The sequence below is a fragment of the Anguilla anguilla genome, chromosome 12 (assembly GCF_013347855.1).
Source record: "Anguilla anguilla isolate fAngAng1 chromosome 12, fAngAng1.pri, whole genome shotgun sequence".
Lineage (NCBI taxonomy): Eukaryota > Metazoa > Chordata > Actinopteri > Anguilliformes > Anguillidae > Anguilla > Anguilla anguilla.
Genome location: NC_049212.1, coordinates 33,671,265 through 33,693,977, shown reverse-complemented (window position 1 = coordinate 33,693,977; position 22,713 = coordinate 33,671,265). Strand labels below are relative to the sequence as shown.

At 50.6% G+C, this 22,713-nt stretch overlaps 1 protein-coding gene across 1 annotated transcript in view; it reads right to left on the bottom strand.

Moving 5' to 3' along the window:
- cog6 (component of oligomeric golgi complex 6) overlaps window positions 1-22,713 on the bottom strand; it is a 39,202-nt gene that overhangs the window by 13,373 nt on the left and 3,116 nt on the right. The window contains exons 5-13 of the mRNA XM_035386428.1: window positions 10,702-10,813; window positions 10,501-10,583; window positions 9,128-9,198; window positions 8,683-8,776; window positions 5,601-5,729; window positions 4,345-4,436; window positions 2,787-2,851; window positions 1,999-2,090; window positions 1,254-1,371 (exon numbers count right to left, since the gene is read on the bottom strand). Of these exons, the coding sequence (XP_035242319.1) occupies window positions 1,254-1,371; window positions 1,999-2,090; window positions 2,787-2,851; window positions 4,345-4,436; window positions 5,601-5,729; window positions 8,683-8,776; window positions 9,128-9,198; window positions 10,501-10,583; window positions 10,702-10,813 (856 nt within the window). The remainder of the gene's footprint in view (window positions 1-1,253; window positions 1,372-1,998; window positions 2,091-2,786; window positions 2,852-4,344; window positions 4,437-5,600; window positions 5,730-8,682; window positions 8,777-9,127; window positions 9,199-10,500; window positions 10,584-10,701; window positions 10,814-22,713) is intronic.

Genomic DNA, 22,713 nt, shown 5'->3' with positions numbered 1-22,713 from the left:
CACCCTGTTCTGGTGCACAGTACTCCACAGCTTATAACAGAGGTGAGCAACGAAGGCCTTCATTCCTTAATTAGCACTAACATGTGAGCCATTCGACATTTTAGCTACATTTCTTCATAAGCGCATGAGTGACAGTCGAAGACTGCTCTTGTGTCCCTACATGAAACGTTTTACTGAGATCTAATCCACAAGTGAACCAGTGTTCGTGCATACAGCCAGTCAGCTCATTTAGCCAGGGTAACTGGTGGAAACAAAAGCCTGCATACACACCAGCCCTCCAAAAATGGAATTGCCCACCCCTGGTGCACATATTAACCTAATTTGTCAATCCCTTTTATTAATTTGTCTTTCAAGTAACTCTCGTATCCTTTTTTTTTTGTATTTTTAAACCGCCTCCTGTGTCGGGTTTCACAGCCGTCTCAGTAACACGGCTGGTTATTAGGAGCTCACAGCTCCGGCCGGGGCTGGAAGCGATGTGTGATGCCTTAACCCCCCGCGATTCGATTAGCGCCGCTCGCTCTAAGCGGATAATTCTGTCAGAGGCGACGCGGGGAGACCTTCACCGCGGCGACCCGCCGCTCGCATCGATCGTCCGGGGAAACGCTGCGCCCCGCCCCGGCGTCCGTCTGTGTTCAGGGCTGTTTTGACTCTAATTTAAGCCTCTTCCCCCGCCCCCCCCCCCCCCCCTCGCGAGCGGGCTGATGCGGTGCTCCTGCCCGACCGTCACGCGCGCACGACGCCCAGCGCATCCCGGGCTGTTTACCAGGCCGCTTCCGTGGAAACCGCAAGCCTTTCTGGCCGCGGAGCGTCCGCGTCGCAGCTGGAAATGCGCCCTGCGCAGACTGCGCGGAGGGGCGTGGCATTTATTTCTCTCGCGCAACGCAGGAACGATCAGGGGAGAGCTGGGGTGTGTCTGTTTGGAGCAGAGTCCTGACAAATGAGACGTTCTGGGAGAAAAAGTCGCGCTGACCCTTGTTCATGCAGCCAGTACAGACATGAAACTGTTTTTGAAGAAGTGACAATGCCTTGCTGTGCATGTGATGTACGTAAGGAGCCAGTGTGGAGTATTTAGCCGTGGGAAGTGAAAGGTCAGTGAGCCAGTGCGTTGGGCTCCAGCGTGTTGTGTTCCAGCGTGTTGGGCTCCAGCGTGTTGTGTTCCAGTGTGTTGGGCTCCAGCGTGTTGTGTTCCAGTGCGTTGGGCTCCAGCGTGTTGTGTTCCAGTGCGTTGGGCTCCAGCGTGGGCTCTCGCTCACCTTGTCCATGAGCCTGCTGGCATGCAGACTCAGGCTGTTGAAGAACATCTTCTTGCTGAGCACGTGCATCTCCTCCATGGTGAGGAGCAGGGATGCCGCGCTGGTGCCAATGATGCCACTGCAGAAACAGAGAGAGAATCTGTACCCGGGTGGCACGGTGGTGCAGCGGGTAGCACACGCAGTCCTTGGTCCGGGATTCAAACCAAGGAACGTGCACTCACAGCAAGAAGGTCCTTGGTTTGAATACAGGCTAGGGCCTTTCTGTGTGGAGTTCGTCTGTGCCCGCATGGGTTAGGTGTGTAACTGTGTTAGGGTTTTGGGAGGTACCTGATTGTGTGTAGGTTAGGTGTGTAACTGTGTTAAAGTGTTTTGGGAGGTACCTGATTGTGTGTAGGTTAGGTGTGAAACTGTGTTAGGGTTTTGGGGGGTACCTGATTGTGTGTAGGTTAGGTGTGTAACTGTGTTAAAGTGTTTTGGGAGGTACCTGATTGTGTGTAGGTTAGGTGTGAAACTGTGTTAGGGTTTTGGGGGGTACCTGATTGTGTGTAGGTTAGGTGTGTAACTGTGTTAAAGTGTTTTGGGAGGTACCTGATTGTGTGTAGGTTAGGTGTGTAACTGTGTTAGGGTTTTGGGGGGTACCTGATTGTGTGTAGGTTAGGTGTGTAACTGTGTTAAAGTGTTTTGGGAGGTACCTGATTGTGTGTAGGTTAGGTGTGTAACTGTGTTAAAGTGTTTTGGGAGGTACCTGATTGTGTGGTGGTAAAACTTGAGCAGATTGGACAGCTTGTAGAGCAGAACAGCCCCTGGCTCGGCCACAATCACCTGCTCGATGCGCACCTGCGTCACACATCACGTCCAGACGAGATGAGCGTGGGATTAAACAAGAAAAAAACACCAGTCAGTCTGCCAATCAACCACAATCCATCTACGAGAACGTGATGTTAAGAACATATCAGTTACAGGTAACAACATACGGAACTGCATCAGACAGGCAGTACACAGTATTCTGTGCTTCAGGGGAGAGTATTTATTCTGACAGCCGGCCTTGCTGTGTGACAGGCTACAGGACCTGGAAGGCGTACCTGTCACTGACCTTCACGCCACCCTCTGCTCTTAAATACTTCATTACACAGCAGCATCCATTTGTAAAGCCATCATTATGATAAACAGTCATCTTAATATGGTTTAGCTGCAGCTGGCCAACAGGTACCATTATCAGGTGGCACAAATCCATTCTTTCGCATTACAGGATCTTTTGGCATACCGATAAGCTGATCTCCCTTTTCCGTACCCCCTCATGTTGTAACATCCCAGGGCATAGCAACTATCTACCATTTTAAAACCAAAGCAAAAATGAAACAGAAATGAATGCCACGGAATTAGTGGCGTCCCAGATTCCTGCCAATATGGCACAGTTTTGATCAAGGCAGATGCATGCTGGGATTGTGCGAAGTCAACTACCAGAACTCTACACAGTCAGCCCAAGCATGCTTTCCAAGCCAACGGCCGGTCTGCTGTTTAAGCTCCACCCACCTTCAGCGGCCTGCAGACGCCCTCAGTGATGTGTCCGACCACTTCCTGCATGTTCTCCTCCACCCCTGAGGGTAACGGTGAAACCATAGTCACGTATTAACATCTATAAGCTTCACACAACTGTTCAGGTTCAGGAGTGTGGTTTTTGTGCCCCAAAACCAAATAAAAAAACAAACCAAAATGTACTTATGTAGCGTATTTTTACAAAACGTCCGTCACAATTCGCTTCATGGTACACCCGGGCCAAAACCCCCCCAAAAAGGCAACAAAGAAAACGGTAGCGGGAATAACTCCCTAAGTGTCACACAGGGGGAGCCCCTCCTCCTCTGGCAGGCTCCCAGTGTGGGTTCACGGTGACCGACGGGCTCCAGCCTGTGGGTAATGTGCTGCTGGACCACATCCCGGAGGGGCAAACGTTCTAACAGTATTAGGCACTTTGCTCAGATGGTTAAGCTGAGACAAGCAGGCAGACTGCCGTAGGCACTGAAGGGCAGGAGATACGGTCTCTGGCTCAGCCTCTCGTCTCCAGAGGTCTGACAGCAGTTCTGGATTAACAGGACTGATCAGTTTCTTTTGACGTATGGCGCTACTGTCATTTTACCTATGGCGGTATTGCAATTTGACATGTGGCGGTGCTGTTATCTGACGTATGGCAGTATTGTAATTTGATACATGGCGGTACTGTAATTTGACACATGGTGCCATTTTAAATTGATGTATGCCAGGATTGTAATTTGATGTATGGTGGTATTGTAAGTTGAGGTATGGCAGTATTGCAAGTCGACGTATGGTGATGTCGTAATTTCACGTATAGTGGCATCATTCAGGTCCCGTGCTGACTCTCCTAAAAGACAGGACAACGGGGACACTGGAAACAGGCCCGTCTGCTAGCCAGAAGCAGCCGGACGCTGACTACTGGATCAGACGCCACTATCTTAGACAAACAGGGCATTTGAACCCATTTATCTAAGGTAACCGCTATGTGTTTGCGTAAGGTTATCAGCATTGAGTACAGCGTCACACCCCTTTTGCTACTGGTTAACCATTGCTGCAAATACCCCCCCCCACCCCCCACCCCGCGTTTGGGAAAGCAGAACAGATGGGTGAGGGGTGAGGAGAGTTATCTTTCACTCTGCACCATGGAAAACTGTAAGGCCCTTTGAAAGTGGTATAACGGATAATGATATGATTACTATATGGTGGGAGGGGACTCTACTATGTCTCTGCACCAGGGAGACTCTACTATGATGCAGAGGTGGGAAATCATCCTTCCAATTTTTCAGAAAAGCTACCAGGCTTACCAGCTTGCCTTGAAAAACCAAGATACCCTTGTAATGGCATTTCAACCAGCGGTGACAAATTTAGTCATGATACCAAAGTTGAACCAGCTAGGTATGTCATGGCCTGGGTTTATGACGGTATGATACTGTAACCATCCTGAAAAATGCAACGATCACAGTTTCAGCTTATGAGTAACAAATGCTGATAAGATTGAATGAATGAATGAATGAATGAATGAATGAATGAATGAATGAATGAAAATGAAGCTTTTGTCTACCCTGCATGGTGACCTGCTTTAGCAGGGCTTCCAGATGCTCCTTCTCAGACGCAGTGGCCTGGTGCAGCCAGGCTAGCATGTCCCCGACGTACCTGCAAGGATGGCAAAACAAAGGAGGCAGATGGGAGTTGTAGTCCAGAGCTTGTCAAAACGCAATTCAGAGTCTCAAGCTCTGCACTCCACCTCCCACTGTGCTCTTTGTGGATTTTTGTGTGATGCGCTCTGCCTTTTGAATGAAGCCCAGAGGCCTGGGAGAGTTTGGAAGGGGGGGGGGGGGTGGAGATGTGGTGGGGAACTGGGGGGGGGGGTCAGGGAGTGCTTGCATTTTAGCTCATTTTTGTGACTGGGCTCAAGGGGGGGCAGGAGACATGTGTTGAATGTGCCTTTGCAGAACATTAGAGATCTGAACAACACTGAACTGGCACTGACCCACAAACAGGGTCAGCCAAAGAGCAATGTGATTAAAAGGAGGGAGAAAGAGAAAGAGAGGTAGGCAGAGAGAGAGAGATGGGGGGGAGAGAGACATAGAGGTAGGATGAGAGAGAGAAATAAGACAGAGAAGGGGGAGGAAGAGAGAAAAAAGAGAGAAAAACAAAGAGACAGACAGACAGACAGACAGAGGACGAGAGAGAGAAAGAGGGAGGGAGAGGCTGAAACACTTTAATTCTCAGAACAGTCGATACGTGTGACGGGACCGCAGGTGACAGCATGTTCCAAACACAGCAACGTTCCAAGAAGAGGCCTCGTTAGACCCAAATAATTCCTGTAAGTGGGGACGAGGTCGGGGGGAGGCCTGGGGGGAGGGCAGAGGGAAGACGCGGACTCCTCTCCCCCCTCCAGCCCATAGCGGCGAGTCTTCTGTGAACCCGCTCCGGCTGATTCTGTGAAGCCTCCGGCGCTCGCAGCCCGCTCGAGCGCGTCCGCCCGTGTGCCGCACTACCGCGCGCGGCTCGCTAAGGAGAGCGAGCGCCGGTTCTCCTTACGGGGCCCGCCGCGCCGGTTCTCCTTACGGGGCCCGCCGCGCCGGTGTGGAGACGCACCGCCATCGTGGTCTAGCACGTTCGGCACGGACATCAATTCAGCTTCCCCTCAATACTCAGACTAGCACTGAGAGGGCTCACCTTTGGGTAATACATTCAGTTTACTGAGACAGACTCTTCACTGCCTGAGACACAATGGCAGGCTAATAACACCTGCTAATGCACCCGCTGGTGCAGCAAAAGCAGTGCTTCATGCATATCAGATGTGTGGATTACCTCAGAGGGTCGTGGGAGTGCATCTCAATGGGACGTGGGGTACCCCCAGAACCCCCCCGCGTTAGGGCGTCAATGAAGCCCCGCACCACGGCGCACCTCCGGGCCGTCCCGAACTCGTCCAGAGTGTACCTGCCGAAATAAGAAAGAAAGAAGGGGGGAAAGAGGGAATAGCAGAAATGAAAGATCAGTGGAGGACACAGAATGGGTCAATTCCATTAGAATTCAGTAAGCTAAACTTCCAACTGAAATTCCCTTATAAGACACGATGGGCATTGTTTTCCATTTCAATTTATGAAGTGAATTTCTCTGAGTTTCAGAGGTGAATCGGAATGGAGCCTCCATGAGAATGCGTGTGTCTGTTTTTCGGAGAGCAGGTCTGCGGTTCGCTCACGGGCGAAAACAGACCCCGGGACCGGGGGTTGTTTTGGTCTAATGGCTGCAAGTGACCCGTATCAGACTAAACAGTAGCCAGTGTGGAGGAGAAGAAGGCGGTTCGGTGTGAGAGATTACAGGAATCCCAGAGTTTTCCCCACTCCCTGGCCTTGAGGCTGAAGTGACCATCTGGGTCAGATGCATTCTGGGAAATGTGGTTTTCAGGGAGGACAAGGTGATAAGTTAGAGGAAGAAGAGGGCAGACTGACTTCACTGAAAAGAACAGCAAAGAAAACATAATCGGTGGCAGAGTGTAACACTGTTGCCACGGACACCAAATTCACCTCATTCGGTGTTTATTTCTTAATACATGGGCCTTCTTGTTTAGGTGATATCAGAACCTTTTGCATCCCAGACCACACTGAGACCAGGTCAACGTGCATTAACCACACCCGCAGCGGATTGGCTGGAGAATCAGTCGGTTTCATGACCTCACATGCGCTGAAATGAACGCAAGCCTGATCCTAGCATCCAGCTTAATGACCATGTAACAAACAACGATGACGCGTTTAAATTGCGGCTGTGTTCTCTTCACAGACATTAATAAGCGCATCCATAATGGCTGATCGCACCTGCAGCTCCCAAAGCCAGCTGTGTATCAGCATACTGAATACTACAGGTGGTCTGATGAGAAAAAATCACTCAGACACACCCCATTATAGAGAAGTTTTGGCACTGGGTTGACTCTAGCTTTACTTATCCATAACTTTTGTGGTTGTTTCATTGAATGCTTTAATGCACCTTCTGTATATTGCTTTGGCTAAAAGCATTTACATGCCTAAACTGTAAATGGTTCCACTGGAATAATATTTAATAATGAATCCGTGCCTTTAACGGGCACTGAATATGATTCAATGATTCATTCCTCACATTCTTTTACTCAACTCTGAATGAACTGAGCTCGAGTAAATAAATACACCCGATGTAGTGGAATCTCATCCAACTGTTTAAAATACAGCATGCGGTTCATTTCTGGGAAATCGAAAATCTAACCACCCTCTCCTGATAGCGTAAGAAGAAACACAAGGAGGGAAACCAGGGACGAGAACAAACCCAAATATTTCCCACTTTCCCACACTGGAAACAATATGTGGGGAGGGTTCCCAGAATCTTCGGCACACCGGCCTCTGATAAGAAAGGAACACTACCTCCCAGGGTAAAAGCTCTACATTCCTCAGGCCTAACGGAGGATGAGGAGAAGCCTCACAGGCCTGAGGCTTTGACAGGCAGACAGAAGGCCTTTCGCCTACTGCTCATAAGCAGTTATAAACATACATGTGGTCAGTGCAGGTCAACACTGGCCAGGGACCCCCTACAGTACCTTCAAGGACCCCCCCCCCAGGGGTCTGCGGACCCCCTGTTGAAAACCCAGGCCCTAAAAAGTGCTCATTCACTTTGAGGTCTCCAGCCCACCAAGTCATATCAGCCTCCAGTCTAGGAGGGCCGCAGGGTCCGCAGGTTTCTGTCATTTCCTTTCAAACAGCAGCCGGATTAGGCCCTGGTAAGCGGACTCTTTAGCCAATAGATGGCTTCAGGTCAGCACGTGAGCGTGGAAAATGCAGCCGAAATCCAGCAGATGCTTTGACCCACTCGGATTTCTCGGTGTTTGAGATCCTTGGTGGGAATTATCTTCCCATCTGTGAGGTCACTTGGTGTCCTCAGGGGGTCAAAGATCACTCACTCTATGAGGTCATCTGCGCCAGACAAAGAGGAAGATCTGGCGACTCATGTCATAAACAGTTAGCGTATACTAGCTAACACAGCGTTCACCAGCCAAAGTCACATCTGCACAATGCCTAGTCATTCAGTCACATGAACAGAAGGGAAATCCTAAACCACGAGAGCTCATAGGGTTTCTGGCCTTCAATACTGCACTAGAATACCAACTTCCCTTATCTACTTTCTTTCAGAAACCTTAAACTTAGAAATCCCCGCAAAGGAGATTCAGGAGAGTACTTGGCCTGACCCCTTGTGGCAGGTCTGTAATATTGCAGCTAATACCCAACAAAGACCAGGAGCTGCGCTCAATCCTATTTGCTGCAAGTGTCATCTCAGAATGAGTGCACTTTAATCCTTTCCCAGAAACACTTAGTTTCATGACCGCAGAGCAGAAGAAACTGCTCTGTGAGAGGGGAAAAAGAGAGAGATGTGGTTCTTTTATTGACGTTAATATAAGGAAGTTAACCCTTTGAAGAGTAGGATTTTTGGAGTGTTTTTTCAAAAGTCCAAGTCAGTGTTCTAGAACTCCATTAATTTCAGTTACCACTACCAGTAGTGATTTTCACATCTGCATTAGAATGTTCAGTTAAGAACATTCTAATCACATATTTGTGATTTTATAAGTTAAAGGGTTAAAAAAGTGCCTGATTGGATTGTGCAGGTTAGCAACATGTTTGTCATGCTGTTGAGCCAATAGCTAAGCTGGACTTTTTGTCCCCTTCAGTCTTGAGAAATGAATGATGGCTCTATATAAAAGCAGCCGGCCTAACAGATCTGTACTCGGCCACTTAGCCGACAGCTGGTGCTTGGGGACCTGCTTGGAGCTGCAGGTAAATGACGAGATTCGATGGGCTGAACGGCCTGTTCTGAAGGCCGTATATTCTGATGGTCTAATGGCTGAATTTGGTTGTTAGTGCTGGGCAGTACTGACTTGTAGAGGATGGGCCGGTCCTGTAGAGCCTCCATGGCTTGGCTGAGCACTGGGGAGATGTCACACGTCTCCTGGGTCAGACCGCGACACTCATCTGCAAACACAGAGAACATTCAACTTTTTTGTTAAATAAAGTTTTCTTGCCTTTTTAAATTCAATTTTACAAATATTACTTTATTGGGGGGCTATTGCTTTGCATCCTTGTACTTTTGTGCCAATAAAGTAAATTTGAAGAAGGAATGAGTGACAGCACTCTCACTCAATGAGCTAATGCTATCTTGGCATTAATTCACTCTGAGCCAGCGTTAATACTCACTCTGAACCAGTGTTAATTCTGTGTGACAGTACTCACTCTGAGCCAGTGTTAATTCTCACTCTGAGCCAGTGTTAATACTCACTCTGAGCCAGTGTTAACTCAGTGTTAATTCAGTGTAACAGTACTCACTCTGAGCCCAGCGGTACAGCTGCTCGTAGGAAGTCTCCTGCAGCACTGCCATCTGCTCCATGATCTCCAGTCTGCAGATAAATCACAGAAAAACCCCCTCACTCCTTTCCCCACTGAGCTCATGCACTCATCCAGCATCCCAGTGCCTACAGCGCAGGGTCCAGCATGAGCTTCTCCCACACTGGCCTGGTAGGGCAAGACTGAGAGAAACACTGCCTGCCCAAATTAAACTGCACTGGCCCAGATACGGCAAAGCTTACCTCTGACTGGAAAATCACACAAAGCCTCTGTAATAACATTTAACTTGTTTGTTGAATCAGATGCTCCAAGAACGTCAGACATAATTAGACTAAACATTAGACGCAGATGTTTCTTTGATTAAGCTTTAGATCTTTGATTTGAATCTACTGCAAACAATACACATGTATGTAAATATTAGTGACAGTCTATTGTACTAGCCCCAGTTTTCACATACTGTACAACCGGAATTCTGTGTAAGCTTAGCAGCACTAAACTGAAATTTTAACAAACTGAATGGTGAACTAGCCTTCAATCTTCACCCGCCCATTAAGAGAAGAGGCGGAGCCGCATTCATTGATTGACACCTGGCTTTACTTTTTCCCAGCAACGAGGCTAGTGTTATTAAACTCCGCAGTGTCTGTTATCTGTTATAATGCTGCACAAAATGAGTTATGATCGCACATAAATTGCAGGCCGAGTCATAAACTGAGCGCTAATTCAGTTATAAAACATATAAAGATGACTGTATATTTATGCATTTAAGAATGATTGAGGTGAATTGAGCGTGTTCCTGTTCACAATGAGATTTACTATCGCTTCTTGGCTTGACATCCGCCAGTTCATTTCCCCGCCCATGTCACCATGTAGAGAGATACACACCCATCACTTGTACACACATCACACGCAACTATGCTGACGATGATCATACTGTAGTAAGTGCCAGTGAAGTTTGGTAAGACAGAAATATGCTGAAGTCTAGATTAAATATAGCTCTGATCCAGTGCTTTGCGTGCTGTGGCATTTTCTGTAACAATTTAATAAAATAAAAACATTTTATGTTTTCATGAGCGCTTTTATTGCATTCATAAACACTTCAGCAAATAATGCCAGGGTGTACCATGTCCTCATTCTTGTCATAAACAACGCTATTATGATGCTGCGATTTGGTATGCCACCGTGGCTTAAGACATGGATGATAACTCCAGTCATCCAGTGACAGTCTACGTCAGTCAGAATTAGTGTTTATGAATGCTTATACAGGTCTAACGGAGGCTTTATGAGCTTGTTATGTACTGTTTGTCGCCCTGAATCTGGCTCTAAGCTGAATCAGAGTCCGTTTGAAAGGGGCTCACCCTGCTGTCTGCTGATTGGTCCTCAGCAGAATCTTCACATCTTCATGGATGTGCTTCACCCTACTGAGCGCCCTGAAGAAATCCTGCCGGGGAGAACGCAGCACAACATCAGCCGTCGGCAACTACTTCCTGGGGACGCCGCGTTTCGCTTCCTGTTTCACAGGACACGGCCCGTTTCCAGTGTTCGGGGCGCGCCGTTACCTCGGTGACGGGGGCGTCGCGAGCCCCGCGCAGCGTGGCCATCTCCTCGCTGGACAGCTGGAACTTGGACAGAAAGGCCTGGGCCACCTGCGCTCGAACCTCCAGCCGGTGACTGAGGGGAGGAGAGAAGCACAGACAGACTGAGGGGAGGAGAGAAGCACAGACAGACTGAGGCAACAGTGAAGCACAGACAGACTGAGGGGAGGAGAGAAGCACAGGCTCAGAGACAGACTGAGGTAACAGTGAAGCACAGACAGACTGAGGTAACAGTGAAGGACAGACAGATTGAGGTAACAGTGAAGCACAGACAGACTGAGGAAACAGTGAAGCACAGACCGACTGAGGTAACAGTGAAGCACAGACAGACTGAGGTAATAGTGAAGCACAGACAGACTGAGGTAACAGTGAAGCACAGACAGACTGAGGTAACAGTGAAGCACAGACAGACTGAGGTAACAGTGAAGCACAGGCTCAGAGACAGACAGGTAACAGAAGGTGTGTCCCACCAGGCAGGTCAATCATGTACGGGATACAGAGGCACTGATGCAGCACGCAGTAAACACAACAGTGCGCTATAAAGGAGAGAATAGAAACGGCTACATGGCTACCGCCAGCGCTGCTTCAGCGTGTCTCACACAACTCATCCAGACCGTAATTCTGAGGAATTTTTTCATCCGCTGCTATTCTGCTTTTGATTATACAATGACACATAACTTAGGAAGGAAGCTGGCCCAGGGAGACAGAGGGACTGAGAGAACTCCAGAGAGAAGCAGAGAGAATGAAGAATAGAGAGAGAGAGAGAAGGGGAGAAGGGAAGGAAGCAAAGAGAAAAGATAGGGCGAAAGAGATGGGGAGGGAGAGGGAAAGAGATGAGAATAAGAGGGAAAGAGCCTGGGGGGGGGGGGGGTATAATGACTGACTTCATGCTGCCTTGCATTCAGGGTAGCTCATATTTTATCTGTGATTCACACAGCTCATTCAGCTTCTTTTCCATGTAAAACCCAGTAATCTACAGCTTCCTTAACTACGCATTTTTCACAGCCACACGTGTATTTATAAATTCTCCCTTTTATTGGCGCCATATATTTTAAACCCCATTTATTTTTCGATCCCGTGCGATTTTCGCACCTCGCCTCGTCACAATCTCCCAGAGTCAGCACAAACCCGCCCGTTTCTCAGCCCGAAGCACGAAGCCCGAACTACCGCCGCACGGCCACAAGGTGGCGGCAAACCTCCCTTTGTTCACCTTTCCATTATCAAATGGGACAGAGAGGCGGAGTACTGTAGCCTGACAGCTTGCTTCACGCTTACTGTAAGCTCGCCAAGCAGCTCGCTGCTGTTTTTAGCCCGCTCCCCAGTCAGAGGAACACCCCAGGCTGTTTGCGCTTTCCTGGATGCGCAAAGCAATTCACAGAGCCGAGAAGCAGTATCACCGACATTTGAGGCCCCTTCTTTTCGCAATAGCAATACCGACAATGTGACACTTCCCTAAATAGAGGCCTAAAGAAAGAAAAAAAAATAGGCTACATAACAATATATCATATAAATATATACATAACGTGATTTGAGTAAGCTTCATTTTCATAAAGGCTGATTTTTTTCCCCTCTTGTTTCCTGCAGTGAACGTAAATTGAAGCTATAAATTATGAATATTTTCCAAATTAATTTAATAAAGTATCTATACGCTGGGTTGGGTTTTGCAAACAAGAGAAATGCTGAGGGTGAAGTTTGCCGGGTGCATGAGCATCGCATTTGCAGGATGTGAATTTTAAGCAGCCGTGTAATTGGCTGCATGGTCGCAGTTAAAAAAACAGTTTCAGGGGTCCAAATAAGCGGACGGTACCTCCGCAAACTCTGAAAGACGAAAGGGGGATCAGGCAAGTGGAGAGGGGTGCAGAAATGAAGCGAAGAGATGAAGTGAGAGGGAATAAGCGAGGGATAAGAAACAGAGAGCAGTAAACTGAGAGAACGGCCGTCCGTCCCGGGGTACCCCGACAGAGGTGGGGTCCCCGGATACAAAGGACGGCCATGGCAACGGTCCCCCTCTGGGAGGGAACTCAAGGTCAGAGCCGGCGGTGAGGTCAGAGCTCCGGGCCTAGCATTCTCTCCCTCCTCCGCTCGCCCAGTCTCTCAATCTTTATCTCTCTTTTGTCATCTCCTCCGCCACCTCCCTCTTTTGTTCCTCGTCTATCTATTCTCTCCATCGCACAAAGCACCTCGGTCAGCTAGGCTCCCTCACTCTCCTCGAAAACTCAGGTTCCCAGGCTGCCATTGTCACGGGCGATAAAATCGCCGCAGAAACGATTCATAAGCTACAATGATGTCAAATATATAGCAAAGATGTAGGTCTCATTTCTCCTAATTTCATCACCCTGTGACACCCTCTCTCTCTCTCTCTCTCTCTCTCTCTCCCTCTCTCCCTCTCATTGTCTCTCTTTCTCTTTCTCTCGCCCTCTCTCATTAGAAGTCAGAGAAGTCACTGATTACTCGCGACGTGACAGAAGCTCACAAATTGTCTGCGTTAAATTTGCCTTCATGCAGAACGTTCTCCGGGCCAATTGAGGCGCGATAACGAAAGGAACAAAGAGAGAGAAAGACGGCAAGATCAGCTGAGCGAAGCGAAGGAAGAGATGAGGAACTGTCCCGCGATGGCAGTGAAATTTTATGACCCAAATATGTCACGTTACACCCCCCCCCCCCCCACCTCATCCCCACCAGAACGTGCGAGAGGGATTCACGATTCAACAACAGCTTTATGTGGGGGCTTCGTACATGAATACACATGAGACGTGCCATTTCATAATTGATATATCCGGCGCGCTCCATTAATTTGTGCTGAGGAGTCCTTATGTGATGTTTTGGGGGCGCTGGCCTTAATATAGAAAGGCTGAGAAATGACTCCGCCCACCTGCCAAGGTGTCTCCACGGTGACCAAATCCTCAGCCTGTTGATAGATATCTCTTTATTTCAGCCATCACTCCCCGTTTACAACTAACCTGTCTGCCTTAATAAATCAATAACGTCCACCGTGAGGGACACAAGGGTTACCGTGACGACAAGAGGCGAGCCTGTCACATCATTATAGGACACTAACATCTAATATAAATGAGGAAAAATACCACCGCCCTCAAAAACACTTAGCTTTCTTCCTTGTTTTTAAAGAAAATGTCCAGAGCATGGCGATTTTAAAAATACACAAATAAAGTCATAATTCTTTTACGCACGCATCACCGGCCCCCACGCAGAACAGTGACAGGCTCGCAGGTCTCAGAGCGGCACTGTAAAACACAGCGGCTGCGTTTCAGGGTGAGCCTAACTGCAGCTGAACGCCGTGTTTAATTAGCGATGAGCGTCCGGAGCGCAAAGCAAGCGGACCCAAGCGGCCGAGCCGGGCCGCTGGAACCCCGTCATAAACTCTCCCTCGTTCCAGCGTCGCCTGTGAGGAGGGGGGACCTGTGCATGCGCCTGTGTCTGTGCCTGTGCCTGTACCTGTGTCTGTGCCTGTGCCTGCGCTGCACGCCTCTTTTTAAGGCCGAGTTAATGTTGTGTCTTTTATTGTGCTGAGTTACGTTGTGAGCGAGTCCTCCGCTCCGGTGCTGTGCACCTGGCACACCGCCACTCAGCCAGCACAGCACAGCACAGCCAGCACAGCCGTAAAACACCCGCCTCAACCCATGCAGAGGGAGCTGAACCTGCAGCACCTGACACCTGTGTGTGTGTGTGTGTGTGTGTGTACGTGTGTGTGCGCGTGTGAGTATGAGTGCATGTGTGCGTACGTGTGTGTGCGTGCGTGTGTGTGTGTGCACGTGTGTCTGTGTATGTGCGTGCATGTGTGTGTGTGCGCGCATGTGCACGTATGTGTGTGATTGTGTGTGTGCTTGCGCGTGTGCTCGTGTGTGTGCATGTGTGTGGAAACACTGGTGTGTGGAAACACTGATGTGCACATGGTGCAAGTGTGTGTGTGTGTGTGTGTGTGCGTGGGTGCGTGTGTGTGTGTGTGTGTGCGTGTGTGCATGTGTGCGCGGGTGCGTGTGCGTGCGTGCGTGCGTGCGTGCGTGCGCGCGTGTGCGTGTGTGTGCGTGCGGGCGTGTGTGCGCGTGCCTCATAATCACCCAGTGAAACAGCAGTGTCAGCAGCACACGTCGGTGCCGTTTGTTTATTTAGACAAATATGCGAGTGCGCTCACCAGCCTTCCCGCTGCCCAACACGCTCATAAGGCTGGCATTTACTCAGTAACTCCCCCTGTGTGCGGACGCTACAGCCACACACGGGTCTGTGGCCCACGGTGCTGCCCAACACGTTCATAAGACTGGCGTTTATTCATTAACTCTCCCTGTGTGCGGAATCTACAGCCACACACAGGTCTGTGGCCCACGGTGCTGCCCAACACGTTCATAAGGCTGGCGTTTACTCAGTAACTCCCCCTGTGTGCGGAAGCTACAGCCACACACGGGTCTGTGGCCCACACACAGGTCTGTAGCACACGGTGCTGCCTGATATTTCTTAGCTTCTTCTTCCTCTTCAAAAAAGAAAATCTCTGTGAAAGTCCGGTGAAATTATATCTGAGCGCGGCCAATCAATCTTCAGCCCATGATATACTGCCTGTGCAGCAGTTTTTTTTTTTTTGTGCAGAACTACCGTGAAGAGCTGTGGGACTGCGGAAGGCACTATATAAGAGCAGGCCATTTTTAGCACTTTTATCATTATTATAATTAACAGCGTGAGAGAACGAGAATACGCGCTCCAAAAAAGTTCCGGGTGTGAAATCCCAAATTAAAAACTCCCACATTTAAAGTGATATTTTCACCGAGCCGTGTGACCGCTGACGGCTGGTCCCGCGCGTTCTTATTAACAGCACATCACAAACAGGGGAAATCGCACCCTTAAAACAGCGCAGCCTCAGACGCTACATTTAACTCCGACATAAATAGCAGTTATCTGAGCTAGCTCGCGCAGGAGTGTTTCCATGTAGGCAAAGCCAAGGTGGCAGTTATGTAGGGAAACGGCTGTTTTAACTCAGTTTTGAGTTCTTTTGGTTGCGTTCGTTATTTTTGTGACAGCTGCTTTAATTCAGCGCTTCATCAGAAGGGAAGGAGAAACTATTCCCAATAAAGAGTTAATTACTGTGGTAATTTATGAGATACTGTATGTTGGAAATGGGAAACCTGCTTCATGTACCCACTGTCCTGCACGGAGCGCTGCAGAGGACGTCAGCTGGCTTTAACGAGTCATTAAGGGACTCAGAATGAATGGGCTGGGGACATTAGTGGGCAGAGTAACCTTGTTCATCTGCTCATTCATCTGTGTGTCTGTCAGCCTGAGCAGGCAAACCGGGGCTCGCTGAAGCAGATGTGAATTACAGGGCACTCCGCTTTCCAAAAACGTGCAACCCTGCCACGCCCCGCTCAATTAAGCCCTCCTCCTGTTTGAAACCCGAAGCCAAGAGGCTCGGTCGATCGCCTCCGTCTGAAACCCTCCACCGGGCCAATCGGCGGGCTTTCGAAAAGAAAGCCGGCTTTCTGGAAGAGTCCGTCGGACGAATTCGCAGGGAAACGGAGCGGCCTCTCGCTCAGAGTCCGGAGCACCGGGCAGAGCGTTCAGATCCCGCGCGTTCCGTCCGGCTGGCTGGGCGCTGCTCTGCGGCGCGACTTTCCACCGATTTTGAGCCCGCAAATCCCGACAGCAGCGCTAAAGCGCCGGCTAACTGGCGCGCGTGTGGCAGCGCTAAAGCGCCGGCGAACTGGCGCGCGTGTGGCAGTGCTAAAGCGCTGGCTAACTGGCGCGCGCGTGGCAGCGCTAAAGCGCTGGCTAACTGGCGCGCGCGTGGCAGCGCTAAAGCGCTGGCTAACTGGCGCGCGCGTGGCAGCGCTAAAGCGCTGGCTAACTGGCGCGCGTGGGGCAGCGCTAAAGCGCTGGCTAACTGGCGCGCGTGTAGCAGTGCTAAAGCGCCGGCTAACTGGCGCGCGCGTGGCAGCGCTAAAGCGCCGGCTAACTGGCGCGCGCGTGGCAGCGCTAAAGCGCCGGCTAACTGGCGCGCGCGGGGCAGCGCTAAAGCGCTGGCTAACTGGCGCGCGCGTGGCAGCGCTAAAGCGCCGGCTAACTGGCGCGCGCATGGCAGCGCTAAAGCGCCGGCTAACTGGCGCGCGCGTGGCAGCGCTAAAGCGCTGGCTAACTGGCGCGCGTGTAGCAGCGCTAAAGCGCTGGCTAACTGGCGCGCGCGTGGCAGCGCTAAAGCGCTGGCTAACTGGCGCGCGCGTGGCAGCGCTAAAGCGCCGGCTAACTGGCGCGCGTGTAGCAGCGCTAAAGCGCTGGCTAACTGGAGCGCGCGTGGCAGCGCTAAAGCGCCGGCTAACTGGCGCGCGCGTGGCAGCGCTAAAGCGCTGGCTAACTGGCGCGCGCGTGGCAGCGCTAAAGCGCTGGCTAACTGGCGCGCGCGTGGCAGCGCTAAGGCGCTGGCTAACTGGCGCGCGCGTGGCAGCGCTGTGCCAAAACAAGCAGCCGCCGTCCAAACGGCTCGTAAAATTAGCCTCTGAATGGGGAGGGAATTAGGAAGACAATGGGGGCATTTTAACCCCCCTGGGGAGGAGGGCAAGGACACGCAGCCCTGGTGTGTTTTGTACACACAGCCCAGCTCTTTAAAGGTAGATTTGGGATAACCCCCTTCAAAGAGCCCCACGAATACCAGCGGGGCGGAACGCCCGAGGCTGTGTGAGTGACAGGGGGAGTGTGGCAACCCCCCCACCCCCAACCCCACCCCCCCTCCAGTAACGGCCTGCGCTCGTCAGCCATCCAAACGCGCCTCCCAGAGGTGCAGCCGACCAGCAGCGCAGCCGTAACTCTGTCAGGGAAGCCTCGTTTCTGAGGAGCGGACAATTCCAAACGCGCGGCCCTGTTTTAACCGCCCCGCGCGCGGCACGACAGACGCGCCGCGTGACCCGGCGTGACCGGGGTTCCAACCCGTCTGCTCACATTTATCTTTCCTCCCCACAACAGAGGCTAAATCCCGACTCCTTCCACAGAGGATCCGGTTACCCCCTCCCCCCCAGCCGGACAAGTTGGCGCACCTCCCCGGTCGTGTCAGCAGCGTTAGCAGCGAGACTCCCGCCCCGTTTAAAAGCCCAAACGCCGGGGCGGTCAGCCCTTCTGTCGCGGGACGGGTACTGCGCTCTGTGAGAGACGGGGGTGTGGCTCCGCGGGTCCCTGTTCAGACGGCCGTCGCTCGGGGGCAAACACGCGCTTCGGCGGCGGGGATGACAGGCTCTTAGAGAGGAGGGTAACAAAGGCCAGGTGATGAGGGGGAGGAGGGCAGGTGCGCCCTGTCGCAGGAGAAAGGCGCCGAGCGCCGCGGGACGAGCGGAAGGAAGCCAGCCGCTCTTTGTGCTGCGAGCCCGCCCGCCTGACACGCCCTAGCAAACGCACCGGATGCCCCGCGCCCGCACACAAAGGGAAGAAGGGCGACGTACACACACACAAACACACGCGCGCACACGCACACACACACACACACACACACACTCTCACACACACACACATATACACACACACACACACACACACACACACACACACACAGGCGGTCACACGCACGTGCATGCACAAACACTTTTTCCCTGTCCGTTCAGGGTGTTTAACCTCCCTGTTTCCGGTGTGTCTGGAGGAGACCCTACACAATGGCCCTCAGAGGGGCAGTTTTAACAAAGTCTTCACACATCCCAAAGAATGGGAAATGACATGCACAGAGAAAAAGGAAAGAAGAAAGAAATGAAAAGCTCCCGTACACTGCTGCATCGACATGCAAGACGCATCACATCATAACACATTGCATTAAAATGTGCTACTATCACATCATAACAATGCATTAAAATGTGCTACTATCACATCATAACACACTGCATTAAAATGTGCTACTTTCACATCATAACACATTGCATTAAAATGTGCTACTTTCACATCATAACACATTGCATTAAAATGTGCTACTATCACATCATAACAATGCATTAAAATGTGCTACTATCACATCATAACAATGCATTAAAATGTGCTACTATCACATCATAACACACTGCATTAAAATGTGCTACTATCACATCATAACACACTGCATTAAAATGTGCTACTTTCACATCATAACACACTGCATTAAAATGTGCTACTTTCCTCAGCAAGTGGGAATTTATTTTTCCTTTTTTTTCCCTCTTTCATTCCTGTTCAGAAAACACAGGCGATGAGAGCCCGGTTCTGTAGCGGGGCGGTCCCGGGTCCGGAGACACAGGGTCCTGGGACGGGGCCGAACCCTGAGCCCTGCTGGGGCGTGGATGCGGACGGAGCCGAGGGCGTGGTCGCGATGCTGGCAGCCCGTCATCGGCGAGCAGCTGCAGCTAAGCGGAGAGACCCGCGCCTGCACCTCCCCGAGAGAACATTCTGGAACATTCCGGGTCAACATCAGAAGCGGGGCCAGCAGGCACGTGCGCCGCCATATGGCTAGTGACACGTGACCCCCCTGACCTCTCACCCCCCCCCCAAACCCCACCCCCCCCTGCTGGAAGAGCAACACCCCCCCACCTCGCACGTGCAGGCAAGCACAGGCACGCTAATGACATCCAGACTCAGGCAGGGTGTGGACTCAAAGCGAAGCAGACTACACCACCTCACACAGTCGCCCCTACCCGAACCAGTCGCGGTACAAAACTACATCATCCTGTTACACCCCAACAGAGCAGAACTAAACACGGCCTCCCCCTCTCCTCCTTCCTCCACCCATGTCCTTCCCTATATCGCTCTCGCCATCCCTCCATCGCTGCCCCCCCCCCCCCCCCCACCCCCCCATACACACACACCCCCCGCTACCCAGCTTCTATTTTCTGGCTGGATGTAACCTTCTTTTCAGGAAGGTCTTTGTGGTTCCAGTGAAGCGTGGAATTACCAACTGTACATCACAGCTGTCAGCTTGGCTTCCGCCAAAGACACGCCCCTCCTGTTCCTGCCCGCAAGGTCGCCCGGCCGACGGGTAGGACTCCGCCTCGCTGACTCCGCCTCCTCTCTCCGTCCCCTTGGCTCTACGTACTCTCACTACCTGGCTCCGCCCTCCCCCCCCCCCCCATCCCTCCCTACCCCCATTCTGTACTCTGTCTCACGAGCCCCACCTCCTTGACCCTGACTCCGCCCCCTGCCCTCCACTCTCAGCCTCACAGCTCCGCCCCCTGTCTCCACGACTGCGCTGCGCAGCCAATGACAAACGGCGCTCGAGAGATTATATCGTAAAAAATTTGAAGCACTGAAACCTTTCCCATATAGTTTCTGAGGGAAAACATTGGTGATTTGGAAGGCGCCCCGCTGAGTTTTCCTGTCATGTCCTCGTCATTAGCACCCCCATCCGCTCGGACCAACCCCTCCTCCTCCTCCTCCTCTGCTTCATTGACAGGCTCTCCCTCCGTAAACAACCGCGACACACCCCAGCCGGAACCGCGAAGCAGTGGAGCCCTGATCCGCGACAGCCGCCTCTCCTGCTTATCCCTTCGCGCTCTGCGGCCTAATCATCCTCCAGTCAATAAGACGGCAGCCACCAATCACCTGGGGCCCGACGGCACTTAATTGCCGGTGTTAGAATCACACTTGGCCGTTATTACAGGGTCCCCGGCGCCCTTGATTACAGTGATTCAGGTTTAATCACCGTTTGGAGAGCCGGCCCCAAACGGCACTTGTTTAGCGTCTCCCCTTCCACAGAAACCGTCGCGCACTTCGCGGGCTCGCACTAAAACCCGACCGGATATCCCCGCGCGTCCCGCTGTCTTTATTAAGGGAGCGGCGGCCCAGGCCCGGCAGACCAGCAGGAGGTTTTATGAGCTCACGTTTCCACGGTAAAAACGCAACGATCCATCGGGGAGCGGAAACGCACTGCTGTACGCGGAAAAGAGACCCCGAACTCAAACCCGGAGCAGAAGCAGACGGCGCCGCGATCGCGACGCTGGTACCGCCGTCAGGGACGACTGCGAGAACGAGACAGAAAACACCGCCAGCCGACTGCGGCGCTCCTCCGAAGCATTTTTAAATTCATTTACATTTATTATCCCGCTAACTGAAGCTTAAGAACTTGTGAGAAGTGTTTCTCGCGAAGGTGTTCTTCGCCTCACACCTCGGTACGCAGATTAATATGCAGGGAACAGGCATCACAGCAGACACCTCCACTTCCTTCCACAGCTTGGCTGGCAGCACGCAACATGCCACAAGTCTCAGGTGTTTTTAGTTTAGTTTTAACAGGTAAACAGGTAGTTAGGTTTTTAAATCCCATCATTTTCCATTAAAAAGGTTTAGACCAGCAGTGCAGAAGACCAATCCAAAATAGCTTTATTTCAGTTTTATTAGCTGTCTAGAGTACTGCTGCAGTGGGTGAAGTGTTCAACACACCAAGGGTCTTCTTCATCTACAAGTCTTTGTAATACAAGTCTGTATTTGTAATACAAGTCTCTGTAATACAAGTCTTTGTAAACTTTAAAAACTGCCTGTGTGGCAAAAGTTGCATCAGTCAGTCTGAAATTAACCACTGACTAAGTGCCACCTATTTCCCCCATTCTGCCAACAAAAACTTACCCCTGTAGCATAGAACAGTCCCATCATATGCTTCAAGCAATGAATTATTATTTTGCCATTAATACCATTGATAATGAATTCAATTCAATTCAATGTCTGGGACTTGTCTTTGTGAGGAGCACTGTGGCTGTCTTGGAGGTGATAATTCACCACATGAATAAAACCACTTGCCTGACTGGATTGATTAACGATGCATGAGTACGACTTCCTGAAACAAGCCTGTTCTTGGCGAGCGTATGAATGTGAGGTTACCTAGAACAAGTTTAAAAAACCAAGAAAGGTACTGTTTAAGTTATTTGAATGAAAGAAAAATATGAAAAATGATTTTCAAAAACATAAAGCTGTCATCTATGATGAACTGAAACCTGCAGATACTTGTTACCTTGTCCTTAAGTTGAGCATTAGGGCAGAGGAGGCTGAACTTTGCTGAAATAAAGGGAATATTCAGTTCCCCTTACCCAAAATCAACACCTCCTCCCTTTGCTCACATCTACACGGCTCAGGTACCAAATCGCTCACACTGTTCCTCAGAAAACATACGGGAAAAAAGTTTCAGTACTTCAAATTTTTTTATGATACAATCTCTTCCAAAAACCGTTAGCCGAAGGACGCGACTGCAGTGCGAGGGCAATCGAGTTAAGGGAAGTTTCTGTTAAGTCTTGGAGGGGGGCGGTACGTGCATAAAATTAAACGGAGATCCTTTGTTTAGAAATGGGCCGGATAGCCGCCGCGTCTTTGATTATCTCAGTACTTCAGCGGGAGCCTTTTGAAGATCCCCTTTGACTGTGCCTTAGCAGCCTCCCTTTGGTGAAAAGTCATTCGGCAGCTTATCCAAACAGGGCGGCTCGGGCATAGACAAGCTACCTCACGTCCCGCTCCCTTTGAAAAGAAAGTGCAGCTCAGGGCTCGGGCTACGACGCGAGAATAAAAAAAAGACCAAACGAGGAGAACTTCATCGTTACCGTGAGCGCCACTCAACCCGCACAGGGGCACAAAATCTCCCAAACACATCCGCAATGAAGCTGCAGCCTTCTGCCACTTAGAGGAAATTCAAAATGCCTGTGTCTTAGAAGCAGAACACGGTAGAGCCTGCCAAAATTAAACCGCGTTTTAACAATAGATTTCAATGGGCACATATCTTTCTGTGGTATGTTTACTTGAAAGCGCCACATATTAATTCCTTCACTGGAAAGGTCTACACCTACCTAATAACCTTTGTTCCACTTTGTCCATCAATTTCCTTGTGTTCAGGAAGTCCATGTACCTTGTTTGTTATTTTATAAGTTTGGATACATTTTATGCCTATTATGTCTGTTAGGATAATGCTTGTGTTGCATGAACCTGAACTGATAAAAAAACAAACAAAAAAGAATCCAATTTAAAAGTTTCCATCTTACGACTAAAAAAAAGCACCTCATCCTG